This window comes from Elgaria multicarinata, chromosome 2 (assembly GCF_023053635.1).
Source record: "Elgaria multicarinata webbii isolate HBS135686 ecotype San Diego chromosome 2, rElgMul1.1.pri, whole genome shotgun sequence".
Lineage (NCBI taxonomy): Eukaryota > Metazoa > Chordata > Lepidosauria > Squamata > Anguidae > Elgaria > Elgaria multicarinata.
Window position 1 is genome coordinate 31,879,889 of NC_086172.1, and position 18,166 is coordinate 31,898,054.

At 41.4% G+C, this 18,166-nt stretch overlaps 3 protein-coding genes across 5 annotated transcripts in view; 2 read left to right on the top strand and 1 right to left on the bottom strand.

The window, feature by feature from the left end:
- Window positions 1-18,166, top strand: part of CAVIN2 (caveolae associated protein 2) — a 291,429-nt gene that overhangs the window by 249,050 nt on the left and 24,213 nt on the right. The window lies entirely within an intron of this gene.
- The window catches only part of STAT1 (signal transducer and activator of transcription 1), a 365,052-nt gene that overhangs the window by 132,769 nt on the left and 214,117 nt on the right, over window positions 1-18,166 (top strand). The gene's annotated exons all lie outside the window — the stretch shown is intronic.
- Window positions 1-18,166, bottom strand: part of MYO1B (myosin IB) — a 135,614-nt gene that overhangs the window by 40,071 nt on the left and 77,377 nt on the right. For all 3 annotated transcript variants that reach the window (XM_063116243.1, XM_063116242.1, XM_063116241.1), the window contains exons 8-14: window positions 12,538-12,636; window positions 12,235-12,338; window positions 10,979-11,126; window positions 9,437-9,555; window positions 7,727-7,813; window positions 7,420-7,485; window positions 1,594-1,698 (exon numbers count right to left, since the gene is read on the bottom strand). In XM_063116243.1, coding sequence (XP_062972313.1) covers window positions 1,594-1,698; window positions 7,420-7,485; window positions 7,727-7,813; window positions 9,437-9,555; window positions 10,979-11,126; window positions 12,235-12,338; window positions 12,538-12,636 — 728 coding nt within the window. The remainder of the gene's footprint in view (window positions 1-1,593; window positions 1,699-7,419; window positions 7,486-7,726; window positions 7,814-9,436; window positions 9,556-10,978; window positions 11,127-12,234; window positions 12,339-12,537; window positions 12,637-18,166) is intronic.

The following is an 18,166-nucleotide window of genomic DNA, read 5'->3' on the forward strand; positions in this document are numbered from 1 at the left end:
TTTCCTGCGGTTTCAGGCTGATCCCGAGACCGCGGGAAGTGTGGCCGGCTGTCCTGGTTTCGTCCCGGCTCCCCGTGAGTAACAGTGAGGAGCCTGGAACCGGGCGTGGGCCATGGAGCTCCTGAGGAGCTCTGTGCCCATCAGGGATGGGGCAGGGGTAGTGGGAGGCTTCTTCTTTTTTAAAACTTACCTTTTGAGCATGAGAGCTCTTGCGCTCATTTCCAGGGTGGGGGTGGGGAAACCAAAATGGCAGGCACAACGTCATCTTCCTCCCTGGACATCACGCGCCGCGTGTAGACTGAGGGAGTGGATCTTGCGAGCATAATACCGCAAGATCCTCCCCTGTCCCTCCCGGAAAGCCGGGAGGTCTAGACATGTCCTGAGACTGTACAGGTCCATGTGTTCAGGTCACTTTTCATCTCACAAGCATTACGTTGTTCTGGGGTTTGTTCTCAGTTTAAGGTTACACAGAATCAAGAGCTAGCGGGGATGCAACATATAAGGGATCCATAGAAAGGTTTTATTTCTAGATTTTATTTCCAGATTTTACTTCCTTTCTGAAATATATAAAAGGTAGTGAAACTGATTTAAAAGGTTTTGATATGGTTTGGGCATATCTGTTGTTCAAAAGAAGCGAAAGGGTGTTTGTTTGTTTGTTTTTACACCCTCTCTCTCCATCACAATCATCTGGGGCCTTAGCATTTTGTCAAAAATGCACCAACAACGAACAATGTTGGAGTAAAACGAATGTCCCTGAATGACTGCCAGATTTGCTTTCCATTCCATTCCCCAATCTGTGTCAACTTCCCATGCACTTAATTGAAACAGAGCCAAGTCCTTTTAGTGCAAACCCTTGGGTCAATAAACGCTTTGCGCATCTTGGAGTGTTTCTAAGGAAATGAGAATTTCACCTCAAGAACCCCTGAGATTTTTCTGTCTTTAATCTTCTTTTTCAGGAGGAGCGATGTTAAATTGAAATGGCACCATCAAAGTCAGCGACAGACCAGTTCAGTGGTGCTAAGCCTTTGTAGCCGGTGTGTTATCAATCAAGTCTTAAGCAATACATCAGGGGTGTCAACCCCTCTTTCAGCCTGAGAGCCGAATTCAATTTCAGAGAACCTCTCAGGGGCTGCATTTCAGTGATCCACAGGCCTAAAGGCAAAACAGTTGGGGCCAAACGAACAACAAAAATCTTTGCGTAAAGCTCTTACTCTCAGTAACTAAGCTTCCGGAGATGTAGTCCAACTTTTTAGAATAGGGAAAAACTGCACAAAAGCCTGCCACTCTGCAAACACTTGCATCTGAAGGCTGTTCTTAACAACTGAAGTACAGTTTTCTCCTTCACTTTAATCTTGGCTCCTTTCAACCATATATTTAGGTTCAGGGCTACGAACGCTCATGTTCCATTAACAGAACATCAGTATGATAGCTCAGTTTTGTATCTGACAAGATCATCACAACTGGCAAGGAAAAGCATGTTAAAAGCTATTAAGGCAAGTAGCAACAAGGACACACAGTGTATGGCAGGGCTGGCTTGTGGGTGTACAGAGCCATCAGAGGCAGAGAGTTAGACAGAAAACAAATGGTTCTTACCTCTCGTATGTATTCCTCTTGCTCTTCCTTCAAGGTAAGCTCAATGAATATCTGCTGCAGTTTCTCATTGCAATAATTAATAATGAACTGTTCAAAACTGTTATCCTACAAAACAAAAACAGGCAGAAGTGCCAATGGTCACACATGGAATCCATTCAGAGACATACTGCCTGCAACCAGACTGTCCAATTATTTACTTCTCTGATTTAGAATATACGCACATATTCCATACATACCAGCAATGATCAATATAACTGGCCTGGTTCAGAAGACACCTTAAACCACGGCGTTAACCATGGTGGTTAAGCCAGAAAGCCGGGCTGTGTTCAGAAGACACCTTAAGCCACAGCTTTAACCATGGTGACTAAGGCAAAAAGCCTTACTCACTGTGGTTAAAGCCATGGTTTATGGTGTCTTCTGAACACGGCCCGACTTTCTGGCTTAACCACTGTAGTTAAAGCCATGGTTTAAAGCGTCTTCTGAACAGGGCCACTGACTCTTTACCTTTGGTGCTTGGGTTAGAAGGAAGTCCTGCAGGCAGAAGACTTGGTTCTTTTTGCCCATATCAAGGAACCCAAAATTTCGCTTAAGATCTGCCCACCAAGAGGAACTTCCTGGGCTCAAACAAAACCCCAGATTGGTTCATAGCATATACTCCCTTGTGCAAGCAGACTGAGGCTAAAACTGGGAACACATGCAAACCCCATTCCAATATCCCCAGGCATGTGGGCACTTCTAAAGACCTTCCCATACTGAGCAGGAAAATCTGCTAATATTCAGCTGAATGCAGCGAGAAGCCTCTACACAATTTCCCCCAAAGCAAATACTAGCTTCAGGATTTTCCTCGGAACCATCACAGCAGAGGAAAGGGTTAAATTTCCCCTCCACACCTGCTGCAATCCCAATAATTGTCACCCAAACATACACAAAGTTGATGTTATTTGCATTTTTTAAAACGTGCATGCCAGATGCAAAGATCCAGTTAACATCTGGTTTAGTTTGGCTTGTTTAGTTGTTCTAAGGGCCAAAACAGACATTACTTAAAATCCATATCTAGCAGTTATGTCTTTCCCCCCATTTTTACTCTAGAGTAGATACAGGGGACCGATCCAGATCTTAAAAGCCCCCCTACCCCCCATGATAGGGTCCTGATCCAGATCAGGGGTCCCTGTGCCTACTTTAGAGTAAGAATTTTTAAAAAAGATTGTAAATGGAAATGTATAAGATCTGACATTGTATTATTTAATTTTTAAAAAAGGGAGAGAGATGTAGCTGCTAGATATGGATTTAAAGTAATGTTTCTTTTGGCCCTAAAGTGCCACAGGTCTTCGTTGTTCTTCCTCCTAGATGACGTTTTCCTATCATACTGATTTTTTAAGGTTGGTGACTGCCTAAGTCCTTTGCTAATCCAGGATAGTCCAAATTAGAATTTCGAACCTGATCTTTTAAAACCAATAGCAGTTTTACTTTTGACTTTAATAGGGAAAGGATTGCATCCTAAAACAGCACTATTATTTTGAGGTCAGGACTACCAATCCTGGCCCTTGTTCATTTTAGAATCTGTCAGCCACCTTTAGATCCTCCTCAGAGGACTACCACCACCTTGTCAATTATCATTCATTTTGTGTGTGAGTATCATATTCTTTTCTCCTTATACATTACAATTCACATTTGTCCTTGCTGAATTTCAGTTTATCAGTGCTAGAGCTACTAAAACCCAGCAGGATCCTTTTGTATTAGATATCATATATTTCTGTCTCTTCTAAACACATACTACTCAACAAATCAAGAAGAGATTATATGTGTTGTAAATAACAGGGGGGGGGGGTGTTGCGCACTGTTTCCCTTTGACTCAAAAGGAAAAAAAATCTTGCTGGAGTTTTTGGGATGGGACAGTCAGATAACTCTGAAAACATAAACAGATGAGCCTAAATAAGAGGTGTTACAGTGAATTTAAAGAAGAATGAGAAAGAGTTCATATGACAGAAATTAGATAAAGCTAAATATTCCTAGCATAATGGCCTTGGGGAGAAGCAAATTAACCTGACATTTCTCCTTGATCAGAACTGCACTACATTTTGGTTTCAAGCTAGGTATATCCTTATTACTAAAAAAAAAATAATGCTCTTCAGAGGGCATTGGAATAAATCTTCATGTGAATAACTACATTAATTCAAAATTCTGAGATTAAGAATACATTGGTTAAATTACATAAAAACTTCTGAAAAAAATGTTGGCTTTGCTTATCCAGCTTCTTCTCTTATTGTGCTTAGGCTCTAAGGCGGGGGAGGGGACAGCCAAGGCAATTTCACTTTTTAGCCTCTTACAATGTACATCATGAAATATTTAGCTCCTTATCTTTATAAATTAAAGCATTTATTTGCTGCCTGTCAGAATCCCTGAAGGCAGCTTACAACACAACCTTTAAAAAGTCAATTAAACAATATTAATTATTTAACCCATGCTGGGAATAGTTAAACCATGCTGACCTTTTAGCAATAGTCAGTTTTCCTTCCACTGCATTCTATGGGCTGTTTCATACACATTCAGTTCTCGAAATATCACCCTACACAGAGTGGGGCAGGAGGCTTGTATATTTCCTCCATCCCACATATGCCATGATATGTGAGCCAGGCTGTACACGACACACCTATCCCCACAGAAAGGTTGCACAGCATTATAGGAATTTGATGACTACAGGTACATAGCAAGGATCTGCCAGGTCATACCATTTGTCCATCTCGCAAAGTATCGTCTGCTCTGACTGGAAACAGCTCTCCAAGGTCTCAGCTGGAGGTCTGCCCCATCACCTGCTCCCAGATCCTTCTAACTGGAGATCCCAGGAATTAAACCGGGTACATTCTGTGTGCAAAGCATGCACTCTTTCACTGGAGATATGCTCCTTCCCTACAGGTATATATCTCAATATCTCTCAATCCTAACTCAGCTCCCACTTTCCTGACCTTTGTTCTCCTTTTCTCCAACTGTCTTTCCGCAACTGCCACTAACCCTGCCCACCATTCCATTCCAGCCTCAGCTATCAGTCATTCCTCCATTCACTCTTCCGTTTCAGTGGTATAGTCAGTCTTTTACATAAAAATCATTAACTTTATTCAGTGATTCTTGCATCTGTCTTGGAATGTTGTGGTTTAGTTATAACGAGAAAAACGCAGCATAAAAAATCTCATCAAGTTAAAAGGCTTTGGAAAATAAAAATAATTTAAAAAATTCACTTGGCATTGGAAAACCATTAATGCCTGCCTTGGAAAACGAAATCCATAAGCAGGGTGCCACAACTAAGAAGGCCCACTCTCCAGTTGTCTCCTACATCTCAGATGGTGTTCAAAGATTAACATGTTATTCAGGGAACTAGGCTTGTGCCTACAACTCCCAGCATGCCTTGGGTGAGAGCGAAGATTTACCGGGCTCTGGAGGCCATCTTCTGGAAGTGGCTTGCCTTCCTGGGCCTGAAGGGAGAGTGCCTGAAGCCAGCTGCCTCGGTCGCTAGGCACCATCAGGTGCAGGAGGATGCAGGTTGGGCTCCATCACCAACGGCAACAACTGAGCTAACCATCAGTTAGTCAGCTGGCTGGCTCCCTCATGGCCTACCTACGGGCACCAATTGCGCAGTGCAGCATAGACTGGCTCAGCCAGACTTGCCAGCCCCAGTGCTTCAGTACAGCCTCCTGTACCCACTTGGTGGGTAAGAAGTGCAGGCTGAAGCAGGCACAGGCCTTCAAAACAGCCACCCTCGGAGGCTTCCTGGCACCTGCCAAGAGCCCCGAGCAGAAGGTGGTTGAATGGGCCAGAGAGAGCTGTGGCTTTAAGGCAGCCCTGGTCTGCATCGGGGGTGAGAGAGAGAAAAGAAACTAATTTAATCTGTTTTAAAGTTACCTCACAGGCCTAGGACTGGCCTACCTTGCAGGGTTGTCGTGAGGGTGAGAGAGGAAAAAGAAATCAATTAAATTTATTTAAAGTTTAATTCACAGGCCTAGCACCACCCTACTGCTTTTAAGACGATTACCTCGCAGACATATATTTTAGGGAGGGCGAGCAATGCTGGGTATATCAGCTAGTGTTTAATAAAATACCAATTTATACTTTTCTCATTGTGAACTTATTAACTAAGCATCTTAGGCAGTTTTTAATCTGCTACTAGAAGCCTCTTTCATGGGGGATGAAAAATTTCATGAAATTGGAGGGCAGATTTTGGTACAGTACTAGCCCTGCCTTTTCCCTGGAGTGAGACACAATGCCGCCCCCTTCACATGTGTTCTTTTAAATTATTTACCAGCGTAGATGGATTCCCTGTGCTCTTTTGACAGCTAAAAGACTGATATTACAACATCGGAAGGATAATCATTCACCTCCTATAATGCAATGGATTAAAGACTTTACAATGCTTTCAACACTTGAATGGGTGGCATATAGATGCTACCTTCAAATGGATACTTATTTGGATAATCTTTTGTTGAAGACTATTTATATTTCCTAGTAAGTTGTATTTTCATATATATATATATATATATATATATATATATATATATATTTAAAAACACACTACAGGGCTTTCAGGGAAGGAACGGTATTAACCATCTGCATTAAAGACAATATGTATCAATAGTTACTCCTCAGAAATTTAATATGTTGAAGACCCCAGGGAAGGTCCTGATCCCTGAGGAACGACAACTAGAGCTGAACTAAAACATCTCAGTAGACATTTTTCTCACAACAGTTCAGAGGCTTTTCGTTCTTTACCCGCCTAGAAATAAAAGACCAGAATTTACCAAATTTTCTCCAAATGTTCTTATGTTTAGTGGCTGCCTTCCCCCCTCTCCCCATAATAATGCTAGATACGGAACATTTTGTGGAGAACACAAACTGGGAGCAAATTTATCCTCCCTCTGGAGAAATTCAGTAAAATGGTCTGCCCACAAAAAAGGGTGGAGAATTTCAAGAGGCCTTTCAGCACAGCTCTACCCAACATTACAAAGGTTAGCCATCCTACATTGCTCTCTCTCTCTCTCTCTCTCTCTCTCTCTCTCTCTCTCTCTCTCTCTTTCTCTCTTTTCCCCACCATTGAGGATCTTACACCAACTGCCAATAGTAGTGGCACAGAAACAAGGACTCAAGCTTGACACTAGAACGTAACCTAATATGTCCCAACTCTTAGACATACACAGGCCACTGTACTTCTGTTGTCGCTGCTATTCCAGTCTCGCTTGCTAAACGCAATACCAGCAACACATTTACCACTCGTGATTATTATCGGGAAAGATAATAAATTACAGTAAAAGATGGAGTAAAGACAGAACAGTATTAAGATCTGGTTTAGAGCATAACTTAAATAAGCCATTTTAACCAACTACCAGTTTAAAATTTTCACTGCAAATGTGACACCTGGGTATTCCAGTCCAGTCCAGAACATACTTTGTCAGACTTAAGCTTTTTGCACCTGCTGCTCTCCTGTGTCATTCCTTCATCACTGTTATGCTATACTCTTCTCTTCCCCCTCTTGATGTGTATGACATACTTTATGAATTGGTTTGTGCTATAACCAAAACCCAAGCAACACTGAATAAATAGCTCCTAAGGTGCTCTTATGAACAACTACTGGAAATAATAAGGAACTATTGCAGGTGTGTGCGCGCGTGCAGATACAGTAGATAGATAGACATACTACTATTGCCTCAGGCAAAAACAGCTTCATTTTTCAAGGCCATTTAGTTTTATTTTAAGTCTGCTGCTGTTGGAAGAAGAAGTAGAATCAATACATACACCACTTATGGCTACAAAACATATAAAAATACATTTAAAGGCAAGTACCTCAAAAATCTCAAAGCCGTAGATGTCCAAAACTCCCATAACTTTCTTCCTTACTTTTGTCTGTGCCTTAAAACAAAAATTATTATTTTCATATGTTTAATAAATGAAGACCATGGTACTACCATTCAGTTATTTCAAAAAATACTATCATGAATTAAAGAACAAAAGAGAATAAATTAGTAATATGAGTACATCTATTGTTTAACTGCTAGCGATGTTTTACTACTATGCCAGCAACTAACGAGCATACAGCTGTACTTAACTAAGCTTATTCATTCAAATTGTATCAAATTTCAGTGAATATTACCTTAATGCTCTCATTGATTCTGGTAACAAGCCAGGAAAATAATCTGCTATAAAGATTCTTTGCCAGAGCATCCCGTGCATAGTAAGCCTGACAGGGGGAAAAAAAACATATTAGGAAACTCGCTATCTTTGTACACAGCAAAAGGCGGAGATAACCCATGATCACACGTGCTCTGCTTTGGACTACACATCTAGACAAGCAGATGTGCTTTGGAGACAGCATGAAATGTGAGGGAATTTTCCAAGAAAATCAGAAAATCTATTCTTTATTTTATTTGTTACATATTTCTATGATGGAACTCACAGTAAATTGTTTTTAGATCTATGTCTATGTGTGTGCTGTCTGTTTATACGTTTCTTTGCCAACTGCCCAGAAAGCTTCAGCTATGGAGCTGAATAGAAATGTAATACATCATAATCATATATGCTGCTGCTGCTGTTGTTGTTGTTATTATTATTATTATTGCATTTGTATACCTCCCCATAGCCGAAGCTCTCTGGGCAGTTCACATAAGATAAAAACACTTTAAAAATATACAAAAAATAAAAACCACAAAATCATGCAATACACACATACAGGCAATCTCTCATAAAAACATAAGAACATAAGGAGAAGGGCTGGATCAAACTAAAGGGCTATTTAGCCCAGCATTCTGTTTGCACCGTGGCCAACTGGCTGTCTGCGGGAAACCCACAATTAGGCCATGAGTGCAAAAGCACCATCCGTTCATGTTCGCCATCAACTCGTGTACATAAGAATACTGCCTCTGATGCTGGAGGTAGCATATCACCATCATGACTAATAACCATTGATATCCTGCCTGAATTTGTCTAATCCCTTTTTAAAGCGATCCCATCCAGGCACTGACCACCAGACCCAAACCTGCATAGCTTCAGCAAGGTTGCTGTATCACACGGCTTCGAGACAACCTGGCCCAATTTCCCATGTAATTCTGTGTCATCTCACGGAAATGTATCTCTTGTAGAGCTACAATGGAGAGCCACACAGACTGAACACTAAAAGCAAAATGTAAGCCTGTGTCTGCTTTCATATGTGGAGTCAGCAGCATGGGAGCCACCTTAGCATGGTACGGACTTACACTGCAAGAATTGTGATTTAATAATGCAACCATGTGAGCAATGGTGGGAATCCTTTTATTTATTTATTTATTACATTTCTATACCGCCCAATAGCCGGAGCTCTCTGGGCGGTTCACAAAAATTAAAAACATTCAAACTATAAAACAACAGTATAAAACCATAATATAAAATACAATATAAAAGCTCAACCAGATAAAAACAGCAGCAATTCAACTGATTCCCTGTCAAGAAAGAGAGTGGTGGTTGATGGGAAAGACTCATGCAAAATTTGCCCTGAACGTGTGGTTGTGTAATCACCCAGTACGGGATTGTATGACACTACTGGATGCATAAGTGAGGTGAGGGGGAGGCAGGAACTCATGAAATTTAGGCACAAGAATAAAATTCTGGAAGGCAATTTTATATAACACTCTAGAACACCTATTAACGATACAGGCTTACCTAGGAACCACCTGATTTATATTTCCACAGTGAAAAAAATGAACAAAAAATATTTCTAAGAGCACCCCTAGAGGTTTCTTTTGGGGGCCACATTTAATTTATTGGGATAAAGAAAATTCATCCTACATTTTCTTACAGAAAGAAAAACACATCTACACACTCATTTTACCTGAGCCACATTTAGGGTTGTAGAGACTTTCTCCTGCTTGGCTTCAACTGTACGGAAGCTGAAGGCTCTTTCCAGCACTGACTGGTCAATGCCTGTCAACTCACATATTTCTTTGAGTTCTATGGAAGGAAAGAATCATAACTTTAAAATTATTTTGTTGTTTTTATACTGGTTGCATTAACAATACTGCAACAACTTTGAAATAATTTGTGAGCTAATAGCTAGCTGAATAATAATAATAATAATAATAATAATAATAATAATAATTTTATTTCTTACCCACCTCTCCACTTGGATCGAGGCGGGGAACAACAGCGAATATAAAACACATAAAAACTGATTAAAAACATAGTATACATGAACTCACAACCTGAGGGGCTTCAGGACTACAGGATCAGAGCTGAAACACATGCTACAATTAGGATGAAGTCAGCACCAAAAACAGCCTCTACACAGAAACTGATCTTCACCTAGCCCCATGGCTGAGCTTCCGTCAGTTATTAGTTCTAAACAATATAGGGCAGGTGGAGATTAGCTGCCACGTGGAGGCTGGTTCAACTTTGTTCTTAGGGTGCCTGCAATGTGTTCTTCAGCCCTATGTTGCTATGGTCAATCATTCAACTCTGAAATAGTGAAAAGACCAAAGCCTCCTTCCCCCCACATATCCTATAAACACTAATTTCAGTACAATTATGTTCGACATATATTATTATTATTATTATTATTATTATTATTATTATTATTATTATTATTTTATATAGCACCATCAATGTACATGGTGCTGTACAGAGTAAAACAGTAAATAGCAAGACCCTGCCGCATAGGCTTACATTCTAATAAAATCATAATAAAACAATAAGGAGGGGAAGAGAATGCAAACAGGCACAGGGTAGGGTAAAACTAACAGTATAAAGTCAGAACAAAATCAAGTTTTAAAAGCTTTAGGAAAAAGAAAAGTTTTTAGCTGAGCTTTAAAAGCTGTGGTTGAACTTGTAGTTCTCAAATGTTCTGGAAGAGCGTTCCAGGCATAAGGGGCAGCAGAAGAAAATGGACGAAGCCGATATTAAATATATTAATATTAATATTAAATATATTAATATTTAATATAAATATTAAAGTAAATACTTGTAAGTGGCTTTTGAACCAAAGAATCCAATTACCTTGCAGCCCTGTTGCTATGCATGGTTACTGAGAAGTAAATCTAGCTGTGTTCAATAGGGTTTGGTCCTAGATAAGATTGCATAGGATTGCAGCCTAAGTCAATCAATATTTATAGAATGACAACCCAAACCACCAACATGTGAAGGGAAAAAACTACATGGTAACTAAAAGCCATGATCTTAGGACAATCAAATATCTTTCATTTAGCATGCGAAGAACAGTTAGATATAACTTAGATTTGAATGTTGTTTTAGAAAAGGTAGCATTCAATAAATATTGTGCTTACCTACCTAGACAAAAACTACATTTAGAACTAAAAGCAAAACATAATTTAGGTAGTGTAGGTAGGTTTTTGTTTGAATCACATAGTGTTTGAATTACCATTTTTATCTTTGATTTTACTTTCATCTAAACCATTCACTCGAGATTCAGGTTTGAATTCAATGTTTCCCAGCTTTAAGACGGCTGCAACAACTTCAAAAACTGACTGCGTTTCATGATCCAAAAATCCCACAATCTGCATGGCATTCTGGAAGATGGAAATAAAGTTTCATTACATTTTTATCCTGTCCTTCTTCCTGGTAGTTCTCTTCCCCACGCCCCACTTTATTTTATCCTTACAATAAACTATGTAAGGTAGGACTAGACTGAGAGATTACAACAGGCCCCAAGACCTAAGATTGATATCCAAGTCTCCCCAGTCGGTCTAACAGTCCAACCACTGCACCACACCGGCTCTCACGAACCATATTACTAGAACCTTGGTCCTTCTGCTTTACCAGCCGATGCATTAAGCCAGTAAGCTACAGAAACAGAGCATAACACTTCTTTATCTTAAGAGCTTTAACAAAAGAAAACATTTATTCATGTAGTTAGCCTGCTCATGACAGTAGAAATATTTTTAATTCACAAAAGAACATTAAGCTTTTCAATTTATTTATTAAAAATGTAAGGATAAAAACCCTCTCAAGATAGCTTCACACATCAACAGCATAAAGTTTCCTAGGGAAAATTAACAATTATTTAGGACCAACAGATTAAAAACATATCCAGCCTAATACAGATATTGAAATCCAGAAATCATTTCCATTCAGCAACCCAATAAAACACACAAAACTAGTTGGAATCTAAATCAAGCTTCCTCAGGATTTCCCAGCATTCTTGACCATTGGCCATACTGGCTGGGGCTGATGGGAGTTGAAGTCCAAAACTTCAGGAGAGCACCAGGCTGGTGAAGGCTGGTCTAAATATATAATGCCCTGACATATGCAGTTCTCATATTCTTATGCGCCTGACTCATAATGTTCCAACATTTAAGGTTCTTGATCTTTCTGGCTGGCTAGAAACTCAGAAATACTGTAAAGTGAAACACATTAATAGAATCAGAGTTAGAAGGAACCTCAGAAATCATCTAGTCCAACCCCCTGTTCAATGCACAATCTGCACTACAATGCAGAATGCAACTACAACATCCCTGAGAAATAGCTGTCAAACTTCCATTTAAATATCTCCAGCAAAGGAGAGCCCACCACCTCCCAGGGCAGCCTGTTCCACTGTCAAACACCTTTTACCATTAGAGTGCAAATGCAAGACTTCAAATTTAGGTTGGACAGATGCAGAAAAGCACAACTACTTACCCGAACTGTTCTGAAGTTTGCAGCATCATCTACCCCATTTACTTTGGCAGAGCCCAGGCTCAGGTAGTTGTATCGACTGAAATCCCTCTCCAGCTTAAGTTTTTCTAACAAAATGAAAATACTACTTGTTAATAGCGAAGCTCCCTCCCCATTCCTGCTCTTGTTGGCAGCAAAGGCTACGCTCCATGCATGAATTTTTTAAAGCCCACAAAACACTGAAACAAATTATGGAGACATAACTAAGTTATGCAATTACATATGCAATTCTATTTTGGATAAATACCTCCCAAAATTTGTACTTACTAAGCAGATCTTCTGATCCTCCAGACAATATCTGATAGAAAATGTGAAAATTTCTTTCGTTTCTTGGTTGTTTAACAACACGAGACTTTTCCAAGAGATCTAAAAATAAATATCAAAATCATCATTTTCCATTCTTATAGTTTGCTTTTCTTTTACGAACCATACACAAAGAGAAGTAATGCCTGGCAGTGGAGGCCCTACACAAATCCACAAAGTGTAACCAATACCAGGGTTAGGAGATTGGGAATGCCATGTTTATTTACTGCGTTTATATTTCCTTTATTTAAAATTATTTAAAATTTTACCCTCATGTCAACTCTGTGAAGTAGGATAGGCTGCAAGATAGTGACTGGCTCAGGGCTTTGCTAGACCTACCTTGGAATCCGGGCCTGTAGAGGGGCCAGGCCGCGCTAGAAGTAGGCCCCGTCTACATGTCAGATGCAATGGGATCTAGGAGAGCTCCGTCATGTCCACCATTTTCTTTTGTATTTAAAGGGGCCACGTGCGCAGGAGCGCACCAGCACTAAGGGTAGGGATTTTTTTAAAAAAAGGGTTCCCTGCTGCTCCCTTCCCCCGATTTCCCCCCGCGCGATCCCCCCAATCTCCCCTGGCCTCCATTTCCTGCCCCCCAAAGGCCTCCATTTCCCCCTGATCTCCCATAGCCCTCCATTTCCCACACCCCGAAGGCCTCCGTTTCCCACCCCCCAATCTCCCGTAGCCCTCTCCCGCCCCGATCTCCTGTAGCCCTCTGTTTCCCGCCCCCAAAGGTGTCCGTTTCCCGCCCCCGATCTCCCGTAGCCCTCTGTTTCCCGCCCCCGATCTCCCTTAGGCCGCGATTCCCACCCACCCATGTCCCTTAGGCCGTGATTGCACCCCCACCCCATGTACCCCCCCAGCCCTGATGGCCGCAGCGCTCCTGTGGAGCACTGCGGCCAGTCCGCCGCCTTTCCCGGCTACTCAGGAGTAAATGCGGTAACCAGGAAAAGCGGTGGACCTGGCCACACGCCTGCGGTCTTGGGCTCAGCCCGAGACCGCAGGAAAAACCAGGCTAAAAGAGGTGCTGGTTACCCTGGGCCCAGGGAGGGTTGACCCCTGCCTGAGCCTGTGATACCCTGTGCGTCATCTGGACGCACAGGGATGAGCCCGGGCCTCGCACCGGGCTAAAGCCTCGTCTAGCAAGGCCCCCAAGGTCACCCAGTGAGCTACATGGCCAAGCAGAAATTTGAACCCGGGTCTCCATACTCCTAGCCACTTTAATCACTACACCACATTAGCCCTCTGTCTATGATGCATCTATACATGAAGGACACCTTCAACTAAATAATCAACGGTCAGTTATAAAATCCACAATACTTATCTGCATACTGAGGTTGCTTAAATCCAAAACTAATCAGTGCAAATCCCATTCAAACATAAGGTATCTGCAATCAATACTTAAGTATCAGATGAACATGGCTACATTCATTGTTAACTTTACTTTTTATATAAGAAAGCGTGGTTCAGAACACTACCACTATGACACCTGAAAATCCCTCTGAAAGCATCATTAGAGAAAGCTTTCGTCTACATGCTACTGTCTTTTAGGATATTATATAAAAAGAGGCATACTGAAGGTAGTGCAGTGAGGCAATCTAACAATACACAAATCCATCCATATCACTATTCTGAACAGGTATATAGTGCTCAAAGCCTACTCTAAGCACACTTCTGGTATTCTTCCACTACACAAATGAATCTGATAAAGTATGGTTTGTGTACATCCTGCCTCAAAGTAAGAATTTAGCCTGGATTACTTTGGGAGTGAGGGGGGAACCCTTCAAGCATACGATTAGATATAATGAATAGGGGCAAAGCAAGTGCTACTCTCACGACTGCAGTAAGACACACTCAAAACATATACACCACTTGGGCCTTCACCTTGTCTCTTATATGCAGATTTGCCAGAAGACTTTTTACTCAATAGGCGTATTGCATGACAAACGCAAGTTGTCCCTGTCAGAATACTGCTTTGTGTTACGCTTCATCAACATTCAGAACAAGTAGTAGAAAAATGAGGGTTTATTAATATTGCAGTAAGTTACCAACAGCAGTTTGTCTCCATGTCACCTGCCTCAATTAACGAAGTATACAAAGGCGTTTCTACAAAGCACACCCTGAATGAAAGCACTCTTGTTCCGCGCAACAGAAGGCGCATGAAAAGAAAAAGGCACCAGTGGCAGTTTATGGCTAAATACACTTTCTTATGTGCACACACAATAAAGGAAATATTTAAGGTTTGGAGTAAGTATGTAGTTCTCCCTTAAAACATTTTAAACCATAGAATTCACTAACAAAATTAAGCACTATACAAACATCCGCGTATATGATTTACAGGTAGTAAATCTACCGGTATAATACCTCATTATAACATGAGCAACCCCAATAAATATACAATAGCATATAAATCACAGAACCTTAATGGTGTGAGATTACACTGAGAGGAACTATGCTGCCATGCATCCTTTGCCTCCAGGTGCTGCCACAGAACACATTTTTGCAGAACCATCACCATTTGTATCATTTTTTAAAAAAGTAAGACAGAAACACCCTATTCATGTTAAGTGGCGCACCTTGCAGATTTCCATGGCAGCCATACTGTTTTTACAGCTGGTCCCAAGAACTTTTGAAAAAAAAAAATTTGCTTTCCATTGGTCTAAGCATGATAAAGCAAGCCAATGGAAAGGTAACTATATTTCTTAGCGCAATAATGGAGCATGGCAAAAACTAGTAATAGGAGACGGTTAGGGTTGATTCTAGTCTGCTAATGCTGTGGCTGGCATCCTGCCTCTCCACATAGCCCATTCTGAGGCCCCACTGCCCTGCAGGATTCACTACAGTTAGGCAGACCAGGTGAACTCAGCATCATTTAGCCTGCTGCTGCTTCAGTTGGAGCAAGGTGCTCACTCCTTCCCATTGCTTGCCACTGACGGCTATTACACATCTTGCCCTTTAGGACTGGGAAAAGTTCTAAAATCAATTAACCACAGCAGCAAAAATAAATAAATAAAATAACCACCCACACTTGTTCTACATCTGTGATACTCAAGAGGCACTGAATTTATGAGAGGGGTGAACAACCCACACGGGCCTCCATCTTTCCCTGGCTGTGTTTTACTCCTAGCAAAATGTCATTTATGTGTTCTTCACAATCAGCACCATCATAATAAATGACGATGCATTTTGTGATTTATGCATCCTGAGAAGCCAAGTAATGGCTGTCAGGAAACTCGCAGCATGGATGCATATTTATCAAACAGATAAAGAATAACGGGGGTGGGTGGGGGGAACTGCTGTGGCACATTGAAGTGTTTAACCACCTCATTGAATGCTTTTAAATAAGGTATCTATCTATCTATCTATCTATCTATCTATCTAAAACAGTGATGAGCAAACTCCATTAAGGCTGATTCAGAATTAGCTCAGTACTTATGAGTCCTCTCAGCAAGCATTCAAAAAAAGCCCGTTCTTTCCCAGCTCAGAATACTGGCACAGGTGTGTTTGCAGTATCATAATTCCCTGCATGTCCCCAGGGAATTGTAGTTCCTAGCACCAGCCATGGTAGTGAGACACTTGGAAATTCTGTCATTTTAACATATAGCTCCAGGTTCGGTTCTCTAGTCATGTGACAAAGCCCCTCTTCTCTTTCTCTCTCTCTTGCTTACAAACACACCTCATGATCCCCTCGTGTGGCTACAATGTGAGAGTGACTACCGCCATCATAGGGATGGTTCTTTCCTACCTAATTGCCAGTCCACTGGAAGGCAGGGAGGGCGTCAACTGAGAAAGTCTGCTGTGACTGGTTCCATCCATACAGTCATAGTATTCACTCATATTTGCTGTCACGTCGCCTTGCATCATGGGGAACTGGCTCCTACAGAGCTCTGGCTATGTGTGACACATGGCATAGACACAGAACAGAAGAACTGGGTTTTATTTCAATTTACTCTTGTACTTCTAAGATTTAGAGGCCTGTTTGGCCCCCTTTCCATTCTGATTCTGTAAGAGATTTATGTAAGGTTAAGAGGGTATTAATCAAAACAACTAAAGGCATGTATCTACTTGTCCTGGCATGCCTGAAATATTACACTGCACAGCACTGAGTAGGACTGGCAACTATTAGTGCTCTCTAATACTACACTTTCACCTAATGCATCTGGAAATGGACACAGATGAAGAAAGGATAGTGTGCTCGATGCATCAGAGATCTGATCCCATAAGCCTATACTTTTTGTTGTTTATTCGTTCAGTCGCTTCCGACTCTTCGTGACTTATGTTTTCATTTTTCCATTGAGATTCTCTGTGCTCTTAACAATACAGTCTTTATATTGTATTGCTAAGGCAGTTTCATACATATAGGTTTAGTGTGTATCCCCACCTCACCTCATGCATGTGAAAAAAACAGATGTCATGGTTGCTTTTGCTTCTGTATACCAGGGGTGGGCAGAAGATAGATCTCCAGATGTTTTGAACTTCAACTCCCAGAAGCCCCTGCCAATATGGCCAATGGCCAATGGCCAAGAATGCTGGGTGTTGCGGTCCAAAATATTTGGAGATCAACATTCTATCCACCCCTGCTATATTACACCCTATGCCCTCAAAACAAAACAAAAGTGCACTAGTTTAAAAAATCTCAGATTTCCTCCTTCACATGCACAGCTCCATGAACAATAGAGTCCGCCACAAACATTCTAGACAACCACCACTAAGGGAACAACTCTATAACCTCTGGACATTGTCTGAGGAGCCATAGGATATGATATTGGGGATTCTCTGCTCTGACCTCAGAAATGGGAGTTGGCGATTCACCCCCCCCCTCCTCTGCCCCCTTGCATGGAAAGAACTGTGCTGGCGGCCCTCCGAGGTTGGAAGAATGACCTTGGAGAGGGGGGGGGGAAGAGGGTGTTCCACTGGGTGGGCCGAGGAGGAGACTGGAAAGGCCACGATACAAGTTACCTGAGCCTCTTCCAGCCTCCTTCCCTTCCCCTCTGTTGCTAGACAGGGTAAGATGTCCATCTAGCGAAATATACAGGATGGGAAGACACGAAGGTAAAGATTGCCTCCGCCATTCCTCTCATCCTGCATTGGATGATCAGAAGCCTCCAAGTTTGGGGGCTTCCGATCAGCGAGGGCGCAATTGATAGGACTGTGCCCTAAGAGGAAAAGTTGTCTGCATACAGATGTGCCTGACATAAATGAGCTGTCCTGCAACTAATAAATTACTGAAAAGACTAGCTTTTTGGCCAATCTATATATTGTTTGTTTGTACATCTTTCAAAATAACTACTTGTTAAAGGGATTTTGCAGCATCTCTTTGTTTTAATCAAACTCTTATAGATGTCATGCTCACATGGTGCTAAACCAGCACAAATGTACTTCCTGACAAAAAGAGTTAATTGGTAAAAAATAGTGGCCACAAGCCTGGCTGTAAATTACTCACATGCCTCTAGAGACTTTAGTATAAACAATTTCCTGAACTGTACAGTTGGTTCTGTTAGAACTACCAGTCTCACTCAGATTTTCTTCAGAGCAGTTAAAAAAAACAGAGGGAAGTTAAAGTAATTAACAATTTCCAAAGATGAACATTCACAGC